Raw genomic sequence first — 21,211 nt, 5'->3', positions numbered from 1 at the left:
CCGCGACCCGCCCCCCGGGGCCCCGGCGGCCCGCGCCCCTGCTAGGCTGCGGCGGCATGGCCCGCGCGCCCGGCGCGACCTCTGCGGATTGCATCGGTGTGCGGCGGCGGGGCATGCCCAGGGCACCGGGCACGGCCTTCAATGGGCGAGGACACGGACACGCGGAAAATTAACCACAGCTTCCTGCGGGACCACAGCTATGTGACTGAAGGTAACGTACGTGTTGTCTGAGGCCCCCTCCGGCCGGCCGCGGCGTGGGGATGCCGTCGCACCGAATGCCCTCCGAAGGTTTGGACCGCGCGCTGTGTGTCGTGTCCCCCCACCCCACCCTACCCCACCCTGCCCCGGGTCCCGGAGGGAGGGAGCCCGAGGGCGCCGGCCTCTGCTGTCCAGCGCCCTCCTCCGCGCCGCCCTCCGGCAGGCAGCTTAAGACCCCCAGGCCCGGTGGCATCCTGAATCGGCCCTGGCCATCATTTGTAAAAAGGCCATTCCTGCGGCTAATCTGGTGAAGAAATCTGGGGAAATGTAATGGCTTAGAATCCTGGGTTTGCCATTTCAGCCCTGCCCAAAGCCCACAGAATTTTCTAGGCTGCCCACTCCCCGGAGACGAAGAGGGATCCAGGAAAAAAAAAATCCAATCCAGATCTCCCCCCCAACCCCCCAGAGGCTCGCTGTCCTGGGCCCCTCCCTGTGCCTCCAGAGGCAGGGGCCCCTCGTGGGTGGGAGAAGGCGGCCGACTTGGGGTTGGTCTTTTATTCCCAGTGAGTTATACTGAGACAGGAGCTGGCCCCAAACTGTCAGAATTTCCCCAAAAAAGTGGGACATGCCATCCCATACGGGCCCTGCATTTGAAATCCTTCAAACTGGTCCAACAGGCCCAAGCCCAACCCCCACCCCGAGGTGGTAGAATCCAGCTGGTCTGCGCTGATGAACCAGTGACTTCCAAGGGTCCCTCTCCTCCACCTTGCCCAGAGAATGGTGGGCGACAGCTCCCAAGCCGCAGCCAGGGGCCCGCGGAGCGAAAGCTTGATTGAAGATGGGGACAGCTAGCCGCGGGGTGTCAGCATGCAGCAGTGGGGACACTTGTGCTGGAGACCCTCCCGGGTTTAGGGACTGGCTGCACCTTCCCTAGGGGCTGCTGAACTGGCCGCATAAGTGTTGGTGGGTTGGTAGCAAGAGGTCCCCTGGTGGGTGCCCCAGTGGGAGGGGCCCTGCGCATGGCGTTCCGCGGGGCTGGCGCGCATGGGTGCGTGTGTCAGGGAACCTGTGTGGGCTCGCCGGCCGTGACTCGACTCCCGGGTGGTGTCCGCGGCTCTAGTGCCTGGCTCCGCCAGAAATGAGGCGGAGCGGTAGCCGGAGCCCTGTGGAGGCCGGGGAGCGCGGGGCCAGCGCGGGGCTGGACCACTGCGTCGCGTTCCCGAGAGCAGAGCTTGAAGGTGTAACCTGGGCGGAGGGGTGCTGAGGGGTGGCGCTTCCCGCTCCCCGGAGGAGAACCGCTGAGTCACGCTTTGCTGATGGGGGTGGGGGGAGGGCTGCCTGGCTGGGCGAGGGCTCAGCCCCCAAGCTAGGGCTTTCAGGGGCCCAGGGAGCTGAAAGCCGCCCTTTGTGGCCTGCGTTGGTGACGTTGAGGAAGAATCAGTGTGTGTCAGGGTGTTCTTTCTGCTTGCAGGCTGCCGCGCGCAGAGAGTGAGAGAGGCCTCGGGTTGTTGGCAGGTGACCTAGCGGTCTGGCTCTGGCCGAGAGGGGATCTTGGCAGGTCATTCCGGTCTGGCTTTCTGCAGGAAGCCTCTGTTTTCTCATTCTCTACATTAAGGATGATGGAAAGGGACGCAGGACCCTGTGATTAAAAGTAAAAAGCCCTATGCCTGACCCATAGGGGACATTCGCGAACATCAATTCCTTCTTCATCCCACCCCACCTCCCCTTCCAGCTTCCTTCCAGAAATTTACCAGCTCTTAGTAGAGGAGAGCAGGGGGAAGTGCATAGTTTGAGAAAGAAGTGATGTTTTTAATTCCTCTTCATTCATTCAACAAATATTTACTGGACCCCTACTATGTGCCAGTCATTGTTTAAGCCCTGGGGACTAGACAACGATTCTGCCCTTGGGCAGCCTGAATTCTAGAAGGGAGCTCTGTGCTATTGAGGGGATGCTCTTCTCACTAAGTCTTGGTTTCCTCATCTGTAGAATGGGAGTGAATAATGACCATCCTGCCTACAAGGTCTTAGGGTTCCTGTGAGTAAATTGTTGACTGGCAACTGAAGTATGTTGAACACCTACTGTGTGCTGGGGCCTCACACAAGGTCTCGCATAACCCACAATCCCATTTTATAGAAGAAACTGAGGCTTGACCTTGTCCATGTCCAACACTGAGTGCCTGTGTATGTAGGGCATAGGGCTCAGGGGCTGGGATGCAGAGACGAGTGAGATCAGAAATTCCTGTCCTCACGGAGGGTAGGGTCTAGGAGAGGAAGCAAGAACTGTAATTGTTAGAATTGGGATTATACGAGATTTCTGGCCTCCCTGCATGAAAGCAGACTTGCCCAGCATTGCATCTTGCATTTTGTGCTCAGAGCACAGCGTAGCTCACAGATTTGGACGTCAGTTAGACTTATGCTCAAATCCTGCTTCTGACTCTTCACACGCTGTGTAATCTTGGACAAGTTATTAAACCTTTCTGAGCTTCACCTTCTCCCTTTGTAAAGGGAGAAATAATAATAATTTATCTTACATTATTACTGTTGGGATGATCAGTGATTATGCTAATATAGAAAATACCCAGCACCGTGCTTGGTTTATGGAGGCATTTAATCAGTGGCACAGGTATAATTTATAAGGTTCCTGGAAGAGCTTCGTGAGCAGATAATGGAGGCTGAGATTTTGCAAAAGACCCAGGTGTACAAATTCCTGTTCCACCTGGTCATTTGGCCCACGAACGCTCACTCACTACACCCCAGTGGCTCTGGTCTACTTCCTGTTCCTTAAGCAAGTAATTTTTTTTTTTCTTGCCTCCCAGCATCTGCTCTGGCTGTGTTCTCTGTCTGAACTCTACCCCTCCTGCTCTTCTCATGGCTGACTCCTTCTCATCCTTTAGGTTTTGAGTTAAATGTCATCTTTGCCAGTGGGAGTCCTGCTTGAGTTCCTGAATCTTCTCTTATAAAATCTCAAATACTTTGGGAAGAGTTTAGATTTTGTTAGTCATTCACACCTTGGTATGAATTAGTCAGAGCAGCTTTCTCCCCCGCCCCCCCCAACTCTTGGCTCAGCTCAGCTGATAGAGTGTTGTCGTCATCACTAAGCATGGGTGCAGGCCACTTTGCAACACAGAGAACTTTGAAAAGTTGGGTGGGTGTTGGGGAGAGCAATACAGTTGAGTCTCTCAAGACAATAGAAGGGCCTGGACCATTGAGAGAGGGACTGCCAGCGGTAGCAGAGTGCCAGGAAGTCTCTGTGTGTTTAGACTTTTCTCAAGAGCCAGATATGGCCCAGGAAGGATGCTTCCTGTCTGTGTTCCCTTTGCTGCAGCCACAGAGCTCAGCTTCGGGGTGAGTGAGTGAGGTGGGCATCTCCAGGCCAGTCTGATCTACAAACCCCTTCCTCCCCCTTCACGCAGCAGCGTTTACCGGCCGTCCTCTGCTGGATGTGGCCCTGGGCAGGCAGTGAGGGGCCAGATGTGGGGGCTCACAGCCCAGGGGAGGTGGCAGCGGTCTCTTCCAGGCACCTGGAAGGGAAGGCGCTTGAGGGCATGCTTTCTTGCTAGGACCCCACTCCCAGCTTTCCCTCCCTTGAGCATCTCAGCCATGAACCTCTGTCACACACGCATGCCTCTTAGATCCACAGAAAGACAGGTGCCTCTGTTTCCCTGACCCCATATGCTTGCCACCTCGCGTGTTCTATGAGATTTCAGAGCCATGTGCGTATCCCCATGGACTGTGTGCCTGCGGAAATGAAGCAGGGGCTGGGACAAGGAGTTGGTACGGTCAGGAGGAGGTCCAGGCCTGCCTGAGCCCAGCAGTGGGGCAGGAATTGTCCTCATGACCACGCTGGAGAGGTGTGCTGTGTGCGGGAGACCAGCGCTCAGCTCAGTTTGCCCTCCTGTGGAGGGTATTAAGGCTGATCTCCCCAACAGCCAACCCCTCACGCCACCAAGAGCATCGCGGTTCCCAGCCAGAGACCTGCGGCCATAGGCTGGGCCAGCTTGGTCCGGGGTAGTGTGTCCCCCTTGCAGTGGCTGGTTCCAGAGTGGACGTGGCATTGAGTGGAAAGTAGAGCTGCAGGAAATTGGTGTCTCTCTTGTGAAGGGACAGGGAAGCCCCCCTGTTGTTGCCGGCAGACACCTTGAGACCACGAAGGGAGTGAGCCCTAAGCCACCAACGCTCTTGGTGCCTGGGCAGATTGGGAATGGCAGCTGGGAGTGCTGTGACTCCCTGGGTTAATGGAGCCTGATGTGCACCCACCCCAGTTCCACGGGCTGGCACATTCTCTCATCGCTTCTCACCTTAAGCCAAGTCTCTGTGACTTGTAGCCAACAGCACCGTCTTTCCTGGTGACCCGGAAGACCAGAAGGCTGCCCTGTCACTCACGGGCAAGATCTGAGACCCCTGAAACCCAGAGGGAGTTTGATGTGTTGGGTGTCTGTTTGAGGACTCCTCCGTGGTCGCTTTTTGGTACTCAAGTCAAGGTTGCCAAGTTCTGGTTTTCCTTCCTCAGCCGTCCAGAGGAAGCATTTCCAGCCAGATGAGAGATCCCAGGACCTGGCGTCGGGAGACCCGCATTCCCGTTGGGGTCTGACTCTGGGCTCACCATCGTGAGCAGGTCACACAGTCTCTCTGAGCCTTAGCGCCTTCTCTGGATTGCTGCTTTAGGTCACTTGAAATGAGGGACATACCGTTGTTTGATGTTGTCACATGTTGTGGACCCCCCACCCTGCTTCACGGAACGAACACTCTCCATGAACTCATGGCGCGAAATGGCTTGATGTGTATAAACGTGCCTGGCCCAGAGCCTGGGACCCGGTCAGTGCTTAGTAACTGTTGTCTGCCAACAATGCCTGCCCCTTAGAGTCAGAGTAGCCCTTAGAACCATCGTCAGACTGGCTAACCCCACCCCTCCCCACTCCATGGGGAAGTGGAGGCTCAGAGGGGATCCCTCGTGGCACTGCCCTAAAGCCAGTCCAGAGGGACCATGGGACGAGCCGGACTTTGGTTTGGAAATCAAACAGCGGACTGCTGGATCTTCACCTCTTCTTTCCAGCTGGGACATCACTTCCATGAGCAATCCTAGAGTTTCCCAAGCTCATGCTGTCTCCATTTCAGGGGTGGGGGCAACGAAGGCAGCTGCGGGGGTGGGGGGCTCACCGCTGGGTGTTCTCGGTTCAGCCACACCACCTCTCTGAGCCTCAGTCTCCTTGCACTGCCTCCTGCCCTGGGTTGTCACACGGCCCTGAGGAGCAAAGCCCATGCGGACTCCAGAGGTCGGCCTGTGTGGAGGGGTTCCTGTTGTTCTCAGTTTCCGCAAAGTGCCAAGCGGGCCAGCTCGCACGCTGTAAGCAACACACTCGTTTGTTTTTAATCAATCCTAATGGAAAGGTTGGTGCAGTCACGGGCTAGGCTTTTTCTCATTTTCTTTCTGCAAGATGGGAATCAGAGTCTAATAAAATTTTTCCACACCATCTCCTGGTTGTTTTAACTTGCTACAGCTTTTGGTTTTTATCTTTGAAGCCCACAGAGCTAGGGGACGTTTTTGTGCGTGGTGGTTGTGGGTTTGGAGAACGGGAAGCATGGCTGTGTGTCACCCCGGGTTTAATGGCCAGGACTGGAGTCGCCAGGGGGATGAAGGAAGGACAGTCTCCAGTCTGCCACACCAACATGCACATTGTTAGCCATTTGTGATCATTCCTTCCAGTCTTTCTCTAAGGCCCACTTCTGTGTTTAATAAAAGCTGTAATCGCTCCATATAAACCATGTTGAAGGCGACTTTTTAAATGAAGCATGAGCTTATAATAGAGTTTTCCAGTGCTTGGCTGGCTTCCTGGTTGTGCAACCCAAGCAGCCACATGGGCCCCACGCTCAGAAGGACCCGTTTTTTGGTTTCGCACTCTGCCACTGCCGTGTTGAAATTTTTATAATTTTATCTTTGAACCTGCGTTTTGTAAGTGCCATCTGATGGGACCGTGGAGGGAGCGCCTGAGCAGAGGTGACTCGCACAACACGCGTTTCGGCTGTTTTGTGTGGCTTCCATACACACTCACCTTGCGTGCACTTTGAATGTCGCTGAGCTCCCACGCGGACGGTGCTCGCTCACTGGATCAGTGAGCCCACGACCCTGTAGGCAGTGGTGGGTGCTGACAGCCTGGAGAAGCCACTCTTCTCCATGGGAACCAGAGCTGGATTTGGACACAGAAGGGAGAAAGTGATATTCCAAGGAGCACGAGGGACCAAGGAACCCGGTTATCATACCCTCTTACCCGTATTACGTCCTTGTGTGACTTAATCACTGATGCTGAACAGGATGACCCAGAAGGAAAGGAAAGGATGGGACAGCCATGGTCCTTCCCTTTCAACCCCTATTCATCATGGAGCCGAGGGTAGAGGAGCGTGTGTGGAATGGGCAAGCATCAAAAAGTGAAATAAAATCGGGTGAGCTGGTTTGGTGTCGCGTTCCCACTGCCCTGTAAGAGGAAAGGATGTGTGCCCATGGAAGCTGCCAGATACGAATTGTGTATTTCCGTGATTCTGCATTCCAATTACATACTCTTAAATTTGCATTTAGAACTAGAATTGCATAATGGAATGATGAGTGGCAAAATTCATGCTGGTAATTTAAACTTGTATTTTTTTCTATTGGCACGGAGTGGCAAGTGACACCGCGGCAAGTCATGGGGAAAATGAAAGCGTTATATTTTAGTGTCTTTAATGACACTTTCCCCCTGCTTTTTGCATGGGGTGCTCTGCATTTTCATTTTGCACTGGGCCCTGCACATGATAGAATTGGCTCTACTTTGGGGCATCGGGGTGGCTCAGTCGGCTCAGCGTCTGCCTTGGGCTCGGGTTGTCATCCCAGGGTGCTGGGATCGAGCCCCTCAACGGGCTTCCTGCTGTGCGGGGAGCCTGGTTCTCCCTCTTCCTCTGCTGCTCCCCTTGCTGTACTCTCTCTCATTCTCTCAAATAGGTAAAATCTTAAAAAGAAAAAAAAAAAAGAATTGGCTTTATTTTGCTGTAGGGGACTGGCTGGAATTCTAGGGGGAAAGAATCCTTGGCCCGCCTCCCACCCCCTCTTGGCTTTTGTGGTTGTTGGAAATGTGAGAGCCTGTCACCCATTGGGCAACTTCTCCCTATTTTGGGGAGCTAAAGTATTAAAGGTCTCTGCTCCTCCCGTACCCATTGGGCGCCACACCCCCTGGGCTGTCCCAAGGAGATGCCTATAGGTCTCTCATTGCAGATCGAAGCCTTTAGATCTCTCTCCCCCCACAGGCCCAAGGGGAGGGGCGGTAGACTAGGGGTCCCTCGCTCCTCCCACATTACCTCTTGTCCACCTTCCCTGTATGGTCTCAAGTCCTAGCTGGGGGGGGGGTGCCCAGCTGGTAACCCCAGCGCCGCCCCCAAACTCCATCCTTCGTTGGCTGCACGCTATTCCTAGGATAGGTGTGCCATGGTCTAATTAATCACAACCTGATTGTTGGATAATGAGGTGGCTTTTTTCCTTGTGTAACTAACGCTGAGTGAACGAGCCCTTTCTGTGTATGAAGGTACCCTGCTCCCATCCCTCCCCTCAACTTCGGAATAATTTCTTTTTTTTTTTTTTTTTTTAAAGATTTTTTTTTTTTTTTCGACAGAGATAAAAACAGCCAGCAAGAGAGGGAACACAAGCAGGGGGAGTGGGAGAGGAAGAAGCAGGCTCACAGCAGAGGAGCCTGATGTGGGGCGATCCCGTAACGCCGGGATCACGCCCTGAGCCAAAGGCAGACGCTTAACCGCTGTGCCACCCAGGCGCCCCCGGAATAATTTCTTACGAGAGAATCCTATGCATGCAATTTTATGTAAAAATTATGAGTGTGTTTAATGTTCTTGACACATATTGCCAAGTTATTCTCCAGAGAATTCTTCTGTTTTATCACATGCTGATCAGCATTTGTACCCTAATTCATTTGACCTCTGCAGATATCATAGATGGAAAGTATTTGTTTTAATTTATGTCTGAATACCAATGAGGTGGGATGTTTTTCCCCTTTTGTTCAACAGACAGTTACTGCTCCCCCTTATATGCTGGCGGGGGGGCGGGCATGAGATGCTGGACGTGCAGTATCGAGGAGCAAGTTCATTGCTGTCGTTCGTTCATTCACTCACTCGTTCATTCGTCGGACAGTTATGTCTGATGCTGCCTGTGCATCTGGGCCCAGAGGAAGCCTGTGGGGCTGGCGCGGGGAGGGGGACCGTGGGGTCAGAGCAGGGGGAGGAGAGAGCTCGGGCAGAACCTGAGGTTCGCCCACACCTAAAGGACAGAGGATGAGAAGTGTGGGGCACGGGTGGGGCAGTCACCAGGTGGGAAGGGAGGCGGAGGGCCGTGGAGTCCCAGGCCTGACGGTCCAGCGAGGAAGGGGCAGGGAGGGAAGAAGGATGGGCGCCCAGCAGTGAACGCCGCACACCGCCAGGCAAGACGGTGCTGGAACGCGCCTCTCGGGCCCCCGTGTCAGGTGTTCACACCCACGTGGCACCCTGTCCCCTGGGGCTCTGCTTGGTGATGCTGTGTTTCCCTGAGCCCCCGCAGGCTGCAGCCCTGTCTCCCCACTCAGGTCTCCCTGCTGGCACACAGAATAGTTTGCTCTCTCTTCTCTGCTCCCCCACACAGCCCCTGCAGCCCGCTTCTCCAGTCTCACGGCCTCTGGGGCAAAGGCTCCAGGTCCTAGAAGGCACGTTTTGGGAGCTCTGTGCTCCTGGCTTCAGTTTGTGGACGTGAGCCAGGCTGTGTCCTTGAAATGTGGGCCTGTCTCCCCCAGGGTCTTGGATGCCCCTGGAGAGAGGCAAATCAGGCCCTGCAAGAGACAGGCCTCTTTCCCACCACATTGGCACCCGCTGGCCCTCGTGCAAAATGTGGACTTTAGTATTGAATAATTGTGAAACAGACATAATAGCCATTCATATGATTAACCATTTATTGAGTGCTTACTATATACCAGACGTGATGCTAAGTGCCTCATCTTATTGGATCCCAACCAAACCCAGTGTTGTATGTTTTTTTCCCATGTTACAGGGGAGAAAGCTAAGGTTTGGGATGGGCCCAGAGTCCCATGTGTAAGGGGCAGAGCTGGGGTTTGAACACAGACCACCTGCCTGCAGATGACCTCCTGACCTCCACCCTGCATGGAGGGACCAACAGGGCAGCGATGGGAGATCTGCTGAGTTCTGGTTAGGGGCCTGGCCTAGAGGGTCTGGGACTGATACCCAGGACTGCCTGGTGTGGTGCTCATGCTGAGCACGGAGCAAGGCGGCTGGTGTGTCTGTGTGTGTGGTTAAAGGCCAGGAGGAGGAGGGATCCCCTCCACTGCACGGAGGCGGGGGCTGACCACAGCTCTACAGAGGACAGGAGCTTTGGCACTGAAGGGAGTGGCATTCTCCAGGTCAGGGAGCAATGCCCTTTGGGACATGGCATTCTAGTACATTCCAGGCAGGAAGAACGGCATGAGCAGCGTGACATACGCTTGTCTCCTGACAGCGTCCAGGCTCCTCTGGCTGAGCCCAGGAAGCAGTTGTCAGGCAGCTCGGGGTGAAGGGCCCACCTGGGAGCCACTGTGCTGTCCAGGATGGGCACTGCCTCCTTGTACAGTGGAGGCTCTTGTCCTCCAGAATCCTGCCCTGAATGGCCCATTGAGGCAGAACAAAGGCAGCTCAGAGGTCCCGGCTGCCCCAAGCAGGGATAGGATCACCAGCTCAGGCCCAGGGCTCCCTCTGGGCCCGCCTGGCCTCCTGCATTCCTCCACGCTGCGGAGATGGTGGCCCTGACACCTGGGACTGCCAGTGCTGGAGGCTGGGTCCTGGGCCCCAAGGGCCTGAGCTCTGGTCCCGGCCCAGCTGGCAGGTGCTTCAGCCTCAGAACCCAGTTCCGAGCCTGTGAAGCAGAGAGAGAACTACCAGCCAGCTTGGCTTTCTGTGAGTATCGGCTAAAATAATCTATATACTGGACGTAAATCTCCATAAACGGCAGCTACTTATATTAGCAGTATGAGCTTTTGGTTTTTTTGCTTTTTTGTTTTTTTCAATTTCGAAAAAGTTTTAGTGAAACTTCTAAGTAGTACTAAGTGCAGGATTGGTGTCTGGAATTGCTCCTCACCCATGGCCTTCCTCTAGCCGCTCGGAAGATTGCACCACGCCCCCTTCATTAACTTTCCCCGCTTTCTGGCTGAAGAATTTATTAAGCCGATTCAGGACTCCGGTCGTCTCGCCCCTCCCTCAGCAGGCCAGGGCACGTCTTACTGAGCGCCACCACCCGCCCTACCAGAATGAGCACTCATGCCTTCCCATCCGAATGCTCGGCCCTCCTGGCAAGGTCCCCACTTGTCTGAAAAATGCGTTTTTCTACTTACCGAGTTCGAACCAGGATCCCAAGTCCCACACCTGCATGGGGGTGTTCTGTCTCTTAGGTCTTTCCTGTTCGAGACCAGTCCTCTGTCCCGTCTTCAGACCACTGACTGCAGAAGACGTTTGTTACTCGTCTGGAAAGATGACAGTTTTACCCCCAGTGTCCCCAACCTGTGTCTGGCTCCCAATTACTGGATGGTTCTAGAAGGCCTGTGTCCTGGGCGTCAGCCCTGGGGTATCCCCTCTCTCCTTCATCAGCTGGGAGAGTGCGGGCCGGTTGTCAGGTGGTACATGCCTCTTCACCAGTACCTAGCCCGATGGCAAATTCATGAACAATAGCAGTGGGTTCTGTTGGAAGCCGTTGAGTTTTGAGATTTGTTACGTGGCAGTGGATAACTGGAGTAGTCATGGACTCCCAGACTGAATTCCCATTCGTGCCCAGCTCCTGCTCCTTCTGAGGCCCCTTGTCCCGCTACTGCTCTCTCCTTGATTCTGTAGCTCTTCCAGAGCCTTCCAGGAACTTCCTTCTTGTGTGCCTTAGCCTGTGTCAATGTCTGTCCCAGCCAGGAGGGTGACTCAGCTCAGATCGTAAGGCAGGACTGGCACCCAGGCCTTTCTGAAACCCGGGACCCGGAGTCCTGCCCCACGAAACATCAGTAGATACAGGGACCGGACACGTCTGCTTCATCTTACACAGCTCAGCACCTGCCACCCACCAGGTGTGGGTAAGTACGCATTTGAGTGACCCAGTGAACAGATGCCACCCCTGCCCCGGCCACATCCCCTGAGCACAAATAGTCTTGTCTTTGCAAAGTTCAGATACGTGCAGATTTCAGTGCCCACGTTCCCGTGAAATCACGCCAGACCCGCAGCTGCACGGATCGGACTTGAGCTATCACCGCGCGGTAACTCTGAGGAAGTGCACAGAACACAAACGTTGCCGCCACGTTTTCAGTGCATAGATCACTCAGTAAATGACAGGTGCACGTCGTGGACCATGACCAGGCCACTTCCTTCAGGATCTTTCGTTGGCTGATCGCCGCACGTGCTCACGCACAGACAGCAAAGCACGTGGTGGCACCACCGCCTTGTCTCCCCATGAGAAACCCACGTGACACTTTATGAAAATGGAAAATCAAAAAGAAGGAATTGGCCGACGGAGATGACGTTCAGCAGGGGGTGAAGGTGATCAGGCTGGAGGAGAAATGTGTGTGGAACGTGGGCGGAGTTAGAGAGGAAATTGCCGACTGGACTCCCGCGCGCCAGGGAGAACTTGCTGACTCTGGAAGACGTTTCCCGGTGTTGGAAGTGCATGGGGTAAAATCCTGGGAGCTGACCTGGGCTTGGGAGGACAGGTCTCTGAGGCACAGGTGAGGTGCCAGCAGTGTGAACGACTCCCCATGAGTTTGTTTTTACAAAGAAATAAAAACACTTGAATTCTCGATGTTTCTGAGGTTTTATATTACCGTACTAAATAAATATTGGTTTTGCTATTTTTTTATTTCTCTGTACACCTATAACCATCAATAAGAGAATTTTTAAAGACTAACATTTTTTTTTTAAGTCCTCAAACATTGGGGCGCCTGGGTGGCTCAGTGGATTGAACTTCCGACTCTTGGGTTCGGCTCAGGTCATGATCTCAGGGTCGTGGGTTTGAGCCCTGTGTCGGGCCTTGTGCTCAGCACGGAGTCTGCTTGAGATTCTCTCTCCCTGTCCCCCTCTGCCTCTTCCCCGTGCTCGTGTGCACACACTCTTCCCCCCCACCCTAAATAAATAAATAAATAAATAAATAAATAAATAAATAAAATATTAAAAAAAATAAAGTCACAGGGTATTTGTAATTTCCAGATTGATTATTAAGATCACGTTGAATGATTTGGGCGTGCACAGCTGTTTATGTGGTCCCCCAAACTGAGAACTCCCCGTTCTCATTCCAAATGGGCCGTGACTACCCTGCATGGCCCTTCCACAGTGACGTTCTAAATCCTGGCTGGAGGATTGCAGTCAGTAGCCTCCTTATTGAAGGCAATGACTCAAAAATATTAAATAATGCAAATTCCTCGCTGTGGAAATGGTCAGACAGCCCGTGGATCACTGTGAGAGGGACACATGCCTTCCCTCCACAGTGCTCACCACGCAGACCTCCAGCCAGCTGGTCTGCTTCGGGAACAATCCATCATGGAATGAACTGGCCGAAGGAGTCAGAGGCTGAACGATAGTGGCTTTTACACCAGCTTTCAGTGTGAAAGGTGATAAAAACAACCCGGAATATTTTATAGCCCCAAGGAGAGGTAAGGCTCTTTATTGAAGCTGTGAAAATATAATCCATCATCATAATGTGTCCCATATCGTCAGACTGCAGGAGCTAAGGTTCATGTATGGTAAGATGCTCCTTGCAAGAAGATTTTACTTTTATTTTTCTACTTATTTTATCTCATTACAGAAACATTCGAAAATGTGGGAAGTAGAATGAAGGGGGGGCGGATAACACCCTCATGTCGCTGCCCCAGAAACGTTCCAGTTTTGTTGTATTTCCTGCTTCGCACTCCCCCATAGATGGTCATAAAAATACAGTTTGTATCTTTTAAAATATTTAACGTGCTGAAACATTTCCCCATATTATCATAATTTCCGAGTAAACAATTTTTAATGGCTGCCTAATAGTCCATCACATAGATATAATTATTCAGCCAATAACTAGGTATGGATTCATTCATCAGACGGGGGTGGATGCCTGCAGTGGATGTGTGCATGGCGGGGGGAGGTGTGGGAAAGAGGAATTGGGCACAGTCCTTCGCTGGAGAAGGTCTGGAACCAGGGAGACATTAAACAGGTGGTCATAATACAGTGTGATGGGGGCTGGGAGGCAGTGGGGCCCCATAGCTGGGACCCTGTTGCAGGGCAGAGAGGCTGAGTCCGGAGCAAAGGGGCAGCCAGTAGGGAGTGGGGGAGAAGGCGTTCCTGGTCCTCAGATGCTATGGGCAGAGGCATAATGGTGAGAACTGGTGGGTCTTGGAGCTCCCGGGCAGGCACAGTGGATGAGAAGACAGACCAGACTGCTGCTGGGAAAGCGCCCTTGGTCATCTGTCCAGGCACAGAAGGAAGAGGGAACGAGCGTGGCCAGAGGTCTCTAGGGGTTTGGAGAGTGAAGTGGTGGGAGAAGGAAGATCGGAGTGGGGTGTGAGCCCTCCAGGAGAGGTGAGAAAGCTCCCCTCCTCCTGCAGCGAGGCTCCTGGGGTGGGCAGTGGAGCGGAGTGGAGGGGAGTGTTGCATGAAGGGGCGGTTGGCCAGGAGGGCTGGCGGCGTGCCCTGGTAGAGGGAGGAGGGTTGAGCCTCCTCTCATGGCCTGATCGATTCGCGGGTGCTCTTAAGGCTGGTAGCGCCGACAACAGTGGCTGGAGGGTGCAGAGACCGCCCCACTCCTGGACACCGCGTCCCAACTTTGGGTGTTTTAGTGTTAAGATGTGACAAGCACTCTCGTGAATGTGTATCTTCCCGTATTTCAGGATATTCTTGTCTCCGGCTATCTGGGAAGGCAATTTCTTGGTGAAAGGATGGGAGAGCTTTCAGGGGCTTGAATAAAGGTGTGAATATCATGTTGTCTACTAAAATAAAGATAAAATTTATCAGAAATTTTTGGGTGATCTTCGAAAGGTAAGTCCATGGGTACCATGCGGCTCCGTCACAAACCGTCGATGACAGTGAACCCATCAGTCTCTTGTCTCTCCCGCCTCAGAAAAAAAGGATCGATTTCAGCTGTGGTGCATGGTGACTTACAGCTGTTTCATTGTCTGTTGATGTGTGTCCGACGGGGATGGGCCTCGACTGTGGGGGGAGGACTCGTGCTGCGGACCTTTCGTTGCAACTACAACTCTATTGGCTTTGTGGGAGAATGACCGCGGTGGGAGGTGAGGGTGACAGGCAGAGCTGTCATTTCTTGACTGCTACGGTGTCACGTGTCATGGGAACTTTATACCCACCCTGGGGGGTGGTGGGAGTGACCCCCTTTTGTGTGTATCAGGAAACAGAGCCCCGTAGAGGTCAGGTGGAACACCTGTTGTCTCACAGTGGGCGTTACAGTTACTATTACTCCTTGACAAACCACTCTAAATCATAGTGACTTAAGATGACGACCGTTTTATTATGTCCTCTGGATTCTGTGGGTCAGGAATTTGGGCAGGGCTTGGCTGGGCAGATCACCTCTGCGTGGCAACTGCTGAGTCCCCCTTCGTCCTAAGCTGGTGGGCAGGCTGGTTTGCAGGGTCTAGGAGGGTTTCAACGCACATGTTCGGGCGTGGTGGGGACGGCTGGGGGTCTGGGCTCCCCTGGGACCGTTGACATGGTCTCTCCAGCATGGTAGTGTCAGGGCGGATGGACTCCTTAGGGGCCTCCCAAGAAGAAGCAGGTGGAAGACCTGACTTCCTGACCTCCTTGGAGTCCCCCTCGTCAGTCGTGTGGGTCTAGTTCAGTTGAGTCCCCCGCCAGCCCAGGTTCAGGGGAGGTAGAGTCTAGTGGGAAAGGCCAGGTCCACTGAGGAAGAGCAGATGGGATGGGAGACAGTGCCGTGGCCCTCGTTGGGGAACCGTCTGCCACAGATGGCCAGCTGAGCCCGGCTCCGCGCTGGGCTCTGTCTGACCTTGGAGCTGCGGCCTCTCCGGGCTGGGGAACGACATTCTCCGTTGCCATCCTACTGGCCAGCAGAAGCGGAGGTCTCTTCTCTGTCCGTTTCCCTGATCAGAAGTACAAAAAGCGTCCTGTACTTTTGCCAGTTTAAATACAGAGTTCGTGGTGATGTGGGTGAACCTTGAGACCATTACGCTAAGTGAAATAAGGCAGACAGAAAGACAAATGCCATGTGGTCTCACTTATATGTGGAATCTACAAAGGCCAAAGTCACAGAAACAGAGACAGGGATGGTGGTTGCCAGGGGCTGTGGGTGGGGGAAATGGGGAGATGTTGGTCAAAGGGTAGAAGCTTCCAGTTGTAAGCTGAAGCAGCTCCGGGATCGGATGCACAGCCCGGTGATTATAGTTAATAACACTATCTTACATGTCTGAAAGTTGCTAAGAGAATAGATCTTAAATATTCTCATCGTCAAAGAGAAATGGTAATCACGTGATGTGGTGGAGATGTTCGCTGATGCTATGGTGGTAATCATTTTGCAGCATCTGAGCAAATCAAATCAATGCATTAAACTCACCCACCTTAAACTTACACAGTGTTATATGTAATTATATTTCCGTGAAGCCAGAAACAAATACAGAGAACAAGAGGTGAATACAAACTTTCTTTAGGAGGTAGACCAGATTTCCCGCAGACCTGTCTCTCCGTGTGTGTACTCGGCAGAAGTTATTAGCACAGATGACGGCGGGATTGGGTGCAGCGTGAGCCGCCCCCGCCCCACCCCCTCTGCGGGTGCGCGGTGTGGTGCCCACACCAGGGAGGGTGGCTTTGGGTGGAGCGGAGCCCTCTCTGTTGCCGGGGGCCCCTGCGGTGGGGGAGGACTTGCAGAAGAGAAACAGGTGAGCTGGCTGTTTTTTCTTGCTTGGCTTGACTGAAGACACTCTGACCTCCCAGATCATCGTATATGCTCAGCCTCTCGGAAGCAGTGTTATTGGAAACCGTTACGACCTGGTGGCCCGGTCCCAGACAGCGTGCATGGCATCCAGCTACTGGGCGATGGATGCCAGGCTCTGAGCGCGCGTGGTGGAGGGGACGGAAGCTGCGCTGCCTTCAGTAAGGAAGTGCCTGCTAGGCGGGGCGGGCAGTGTCCAGGCGTTGTCCCCGAGGCCGATGCGGTCCTTGTCCCGGTTCAGCAGCTGGGAGCTCAGGGAGGCGAAGGAACCAGAGTCGCACTGCTAGGACTCTTTAGCCTGTCTGCCCCCCACCTGCCCGGCTCCCTGCCCCGCCACGCTGCGCCTTTGCCGGGAGAGGCGAACACCGCTGGGTCTTGTTCCCAGTGAGAGGGGAGCCTTAGAATCTCTCTGAGTCCCAAGCAATGACCTTTCCCCCCAGACCCTCTCCTCTGGAGCAGGGGAGCATTAGGGTACATTAGAGGCCCCCCAGGGTCTCTGTGGGGGGTATTAGCAAAGCCAAGGGAAAGAGTCTCTGTCCACCAGGGCACATGCTGGTTATGGGACAGGTGGGTGCCTCGGGCTCAGCCAGTGCGAATGGGCTCACCCTGTCCCCTCACCAGACCGAGGCTTCAGCGGCGGTCGGTATTCATGCCTTTAATTAAAAAAAAAAACACAAAATACAAAAGTCCAGCTTTTTTGAGACACAATTGACATATCGTTGCAATTCACCCATTTAAGTGTACAAATCAATGGTTTTTAGTATTTTACATAATTAATTTTTCGAAACTTGAGGTAGAATTTCTATACCATAAAATTTGCCGTGTACCAATCAGTGCCATTAATCACACCCACGGTGTTTTGCTACCATCACCGCTGTTTATTTCTAAGCCCTTTAATTACTCCAGGCGGATGCTCTGGACCCATTAAGCCACAGCCCCCCTCCCCCCAGTGCCGGCCTCCTTCAGGGACCCCATGTAAGTGCAGTCACACGCTGCGTGTCTTCCGTGCCTGGCTTGGTTCATGGAGCATATATCTTCTAGATTCGTCCATGTCGGAGCAGTTGGGAAGGAGCCTCGGGGTCGCTGGGTCCGAACTGAGCCACATGGGTGGTCTTGGTGTTCTGTAAGGGGGCGAGGTGGGGAGAAAGCCGGCTGTGCCCCGGCCCCAGCCCCCCTCACACATTTGCCTGTACCTGGGGGACATGTGGGCGGCACCCTCCTCTCCCCAGGCAGCGGGCACCTGGCTTATCTTCTTTGCATCCAGACGTGGGAGTGATTCTCCCCATTTTACAGCTGAGAGGGGCCCAGGAGTAGGACCTCCCCCAGCCTGGAGGGGGCAGAGCTGGGCTGCACTGGGGCTGGTTTCTGATGCTGCAAGTACTTACACAGTGACTCTCCCAGTCCCCTCTTTCCTGGCTTAGGGCCCCTCGCCCCTGCTTTGCCCCCTGGTGCTTTTGCATCCGAGGTGCAGAAGGGCATCAAGGGGGACTCCAGTCACCCTGGGACCGGCCTTCCTTTGCGTTCACCGTCCTGTGTGCGGTTGACCTGCCCCAGCCTCTCTTGGTGCCCCTGTAGCTTTGTCTCTAAATCGGGGCCAAGAGACTTCTCGGGTCTCTTCGAGGCTGGACTGAGGGGAAGCATTAGGCGCGCCTGAAACTCAGAAAGGTCCCATCGATGCTCCTCTTCTGCTGAGCAGTGGAACCCCACGTGGAGGGAGCCACCCAATCCCCCCAAGCTTGTGGACATCTCAGGGAAAGACGCTGCAGGGTGGCTCTGAAGGCCTTGACCCTTGGCCATGACCCACCCCAGTCCCAGCCCTGCCCATTAACCACCTGTAGGGCATCCTGCAGTGTGGCCACGAGGCGCTGGAGGCAGGGACGGGAGCAGCCCGTCCGGGCAGCAGGCAGGCAAGCCCACCGTGGTGGCAGCATGGCCAGCCCCGCCTGACGGCTGCTGTGGTGCCTCTGGTGTTCCCGGGACGGTCCTGATCTGTGCTGGGCCAGAGGGTGAGTGTATCTCCAGAGAGCGTGAGTTGGGACAGCCGGCGGGACAGAGCTGGCCCCAAAGACCCACACGGGCTTTGTGTGAAGGCCTCCGTACATGGCTTTGCTTCCTGGTGCCTTCTGAGTCCCAGACTTGGAAGTGTTTGGGGTGGGGCTGGGAGGCCTCAGGGTCAACCCTGTGAACCCTGTGTGAACCCCAAGTAGACCTCAATGATGGCATCTTCCCTGGGGGTGACCCAATTTAAAAAAAAACCCTAACTGGGACACTTGGCCAGCTACATGTGTGTCCATATGGGGACAGTGGGACAGCAGGTGATGAATTGGGGCAGTGGCTGAAAACCTGGAGGCTGGGATCGCTGTGGCTCTGTCCTCGCAAGGGTCTGTGCGGCGTGGTGACGGGTAATGATGGTGGGCTTGGAGACCCCGTGGAGACGCAGGCTCTCCTGGAGACTGGCTGTGTGACCCTGTCACACAAGGCCTCCCTGGGCCTCACGTCCCTCATTTGTGATGATGGCCGCCTCAACAGCACAGATGCCTGTGTGGTCTCTGCAGAAAGCAGCACGCAGCCATGAGGCCCCGCGCCCCAGGAGCAGGGGCCCATTACGGGGAGGCAGGGGCTGGGAAGTGAGGCAGTTCCTCTGTACCTCGACAGACTCCAGTCTTCACACATTCAGGTCTCAGGGGGATGTGCACAGTCATTCTGAAGGGACACATGGCCCCAGGCCAGCAGGGGGTGGCTGGACCCATTTATACATCTAAGGAAGGCACAGACAGAGTGGGACCCAGACCCTCTGGTCTCGTCCAGTCCCCTGTCCAGGCTGTCGGGAGGCCCTGACCCCCAGCCCTGCTCCCGGGAGGAGTCCTCCATACCCTCCCCACCCCGTTCAGGCACTCCAGGGGGCGGGGAGAGGGTGCTCTGATTTGTGGGTTTGGGATAAGTTGTGGCATAAGGTGCCAGGCCTAGGTGGGGGTGGGGGGATGAGGTCATTTCTGGGTTCTGGAAGAGCAAGTCTTGCTGATGTTAGAGCTGACCCTGCCTGTCAAGGGGAGCCCCAGCCTTGGGCAGCAATGGGGGTGCCAATTATTGGGCCCCCAGACACCCCAGCCGAGTCCCTCAGGGGGAGGAGGAAGGAGAAGGATATGAGTACAGAGAAGGCCCGGGAGCCCTGGAGGGCGGGGGTGTCGTCTCTGCCCCCCTGCCTCCCTGGCTACCCCCAAACCAGACCCCGCGGATCAGCAGGGGTGGCAGGGAGGTGGCTGAGAATTAATTACGCTTCCGCTTTGTAAACAGGCAGCTATAAAAACCTATCAGCAGTGCAGCACCTTCTCCATAAAACAGGCTCCACTGGATTTATAACCCGAGGCCCTGGTCCAGGGCCGCTCTCCGAGGAGGAACAAAGCAGCCCTCTCCGCTCTGAAAGGTGGTGCCTTCGGTTGTAGAGAGCACAAAAGAACAGGGACCGGGAGAGAGGGCACGTCCGGAGTTCGTGGGTTAGACGGGCTGTGTTGCAGTAAGAGGCTGCATTTGGTTGGGGGTGTGGGACATCCGGGAGAGGAGAGAGGCAAAAGCGGAGGAAGGCTCACGCTGCTGAGAAGAGACTCACATGTTTGCGAGGACGTAGGTGAGGTGCGAATCTTTGGCCCGCAGTTTATTGGGCACATACTGCGTGTCAGGTGCTTTGCTGGGAGTGGGGACCATGGCCATCGATGTGCTTGACAAGGTCAGCATTCCGAGGAGTCCCCAGAACAGTCTGGGTGGCAGGGAGGAGCGTTGGGACTGGCTTCCCAGAGGAGGTCCTGGGTGGTGGGAAGGCAGGGAGGGCTTCCTGGAAGAAGTGCAGTTCAGTATGTATTTATTGAGGCCTGCTATATGCAGGCATTGAGACTGATTTGGGGGAGACGGGAGAGATAGGGTCCTGAGCAAGCTCTGGGATCTAAGGAAGAATAGGAGAGGGGAAGATGGTCCCAGAGGGTGAACAGGGAGCGGGTGGCACGGAAGGGGGAGGAGGCAGAGGCAGGCCTGGCTCAGGATTCGTTATGGGTGTGGGATTGTTACCACCTCCTGTTGACAGGCAAGGAAATGGAGGCGGGGGCTTCACCGCTCCTACGTGGGTGGGCTGGGATTTAAATCCAGGACTGCAGACACCAAACCCAGCCCTGCCACAGTGTGCACAGATGCCCCTGCACCCCCGGGGCTTTGGGGTGGGCACCGTGTCCAGGACGGCCCACGGCGTTCATCGGCAGCCCCCCCATCGGCCTGCCTTCTCTGTTGGCCAGGATGCTTTGAGCAGGCGCTGCGGGGCTGGAATCCCCCGAGCTGACCCACTGTGCGCATCATCTGGCGTTTTCCTTCAAGCCCTTGGCAAACTTCCAGAGTCCGGCTGAGCTGCTGCTCGATTTTTCTCTGACCCAGATGAAGAGCTGGGTAGCCATTCACCCACTAAAGTGAGAGACAGACCCTGAGTTCAGGTTAAAATGGGGATGTCGACAGCAGGTGAGGGAAGCCCGCATTTGTGGACTAGACTCCAGACGCTGGCCAGAGGCCCCAGCCACGGTCCTTATCGTGATGACCATCGTCAGTTTGTGCTGGCACCCCTTTCCCCCAGCCCCCCGAGGCTCAGAGAGGTCAGGCTCCTTGCCCAGGGTTGCACTGCCAGTAGGGGGGTGGACTTAGGATTCATCCCAGCCTTGCCTGACTCCAAAGTGTATGCCATTTCCACCACACCAGTCATCTCCCAGAGCTAATTCTGCTGCTGCCTTAGACTCCGCCCCCAAAGCTATCTAGGGCACGCAACGCGGGTGACAGAGAATTAGGAGGGAATCCTACAAAAACAGGGCGTGGCAGCTCTCCCAGCCGATTGGGATCTGCCTCTTTTCAGGGCTCTCTGCCCCCACCCCCAGCCATGATCCTGCACCCCAGACCTGCTGTTTCCCTGGAAATCATAGCTCACCAGCATTTACCTTCTGGTGAAAGAAGAGAAGATTCTGGCCCCTCAGAGCAGGGAGACTGCATGCTGCCCAGGTGGCCTGGCATCCTGGGACTTCGAGATTTGCTTCCCTG

At 54.9% G+C, this 21,211-nt stretch overlaps 1 protein-coding gene across 2 annotated transcripts in view; it reads left to right on the top strand.

The window, feature by feature from the left end:
* The first annotated feature begins 63 nt into the window (after nt 1-63).
* The window catches only part of PPP2R2C (protein phosphatase 2 regulatory subunit Bgamma), a 129,420-nt gene continuing 108,272 nt past the window's right edge, over nt 64-21,211 (top strand). The window contains exon 1 of one of the 2 annotated variants that reach the window (XM_002924149.4): nt 64-211. In XM_002924149.4, coding sequence (XP_002924195.1) covers nt 142-211 — 70 coding nt within the window. In that variant the 5' untranslated portion in view covers nt 64-141. Of the gene's footprint in view, nt 289-21,211 lie in introns of both variants that reach the window. The other variant, XM_019804764.2, reaches the window with a different exon arrangement.

The sequence above is a fragment of the Ailuropoda melanoleuca genome, chromosome 11 (assembly GCF_002007445.2).
Source record: "Ailuropoda melanoleuca isolate Jingjing chromosome 11, ASM200744v2, whole genome shotgun sequence".
In the NCBI taxonomy this organism is placed as follows: Eukaryota; Metazoa; Chordata; class Mammalia; order Carnivora; family Ursidae; genus Ailuropoda; species Ailuropoda melanoleuca.
The sequence above is the reverse complement of the archived record's forward strand: the minus strand, read 5'-3'. Positions and strand labels throughout refer to the sequence as shown.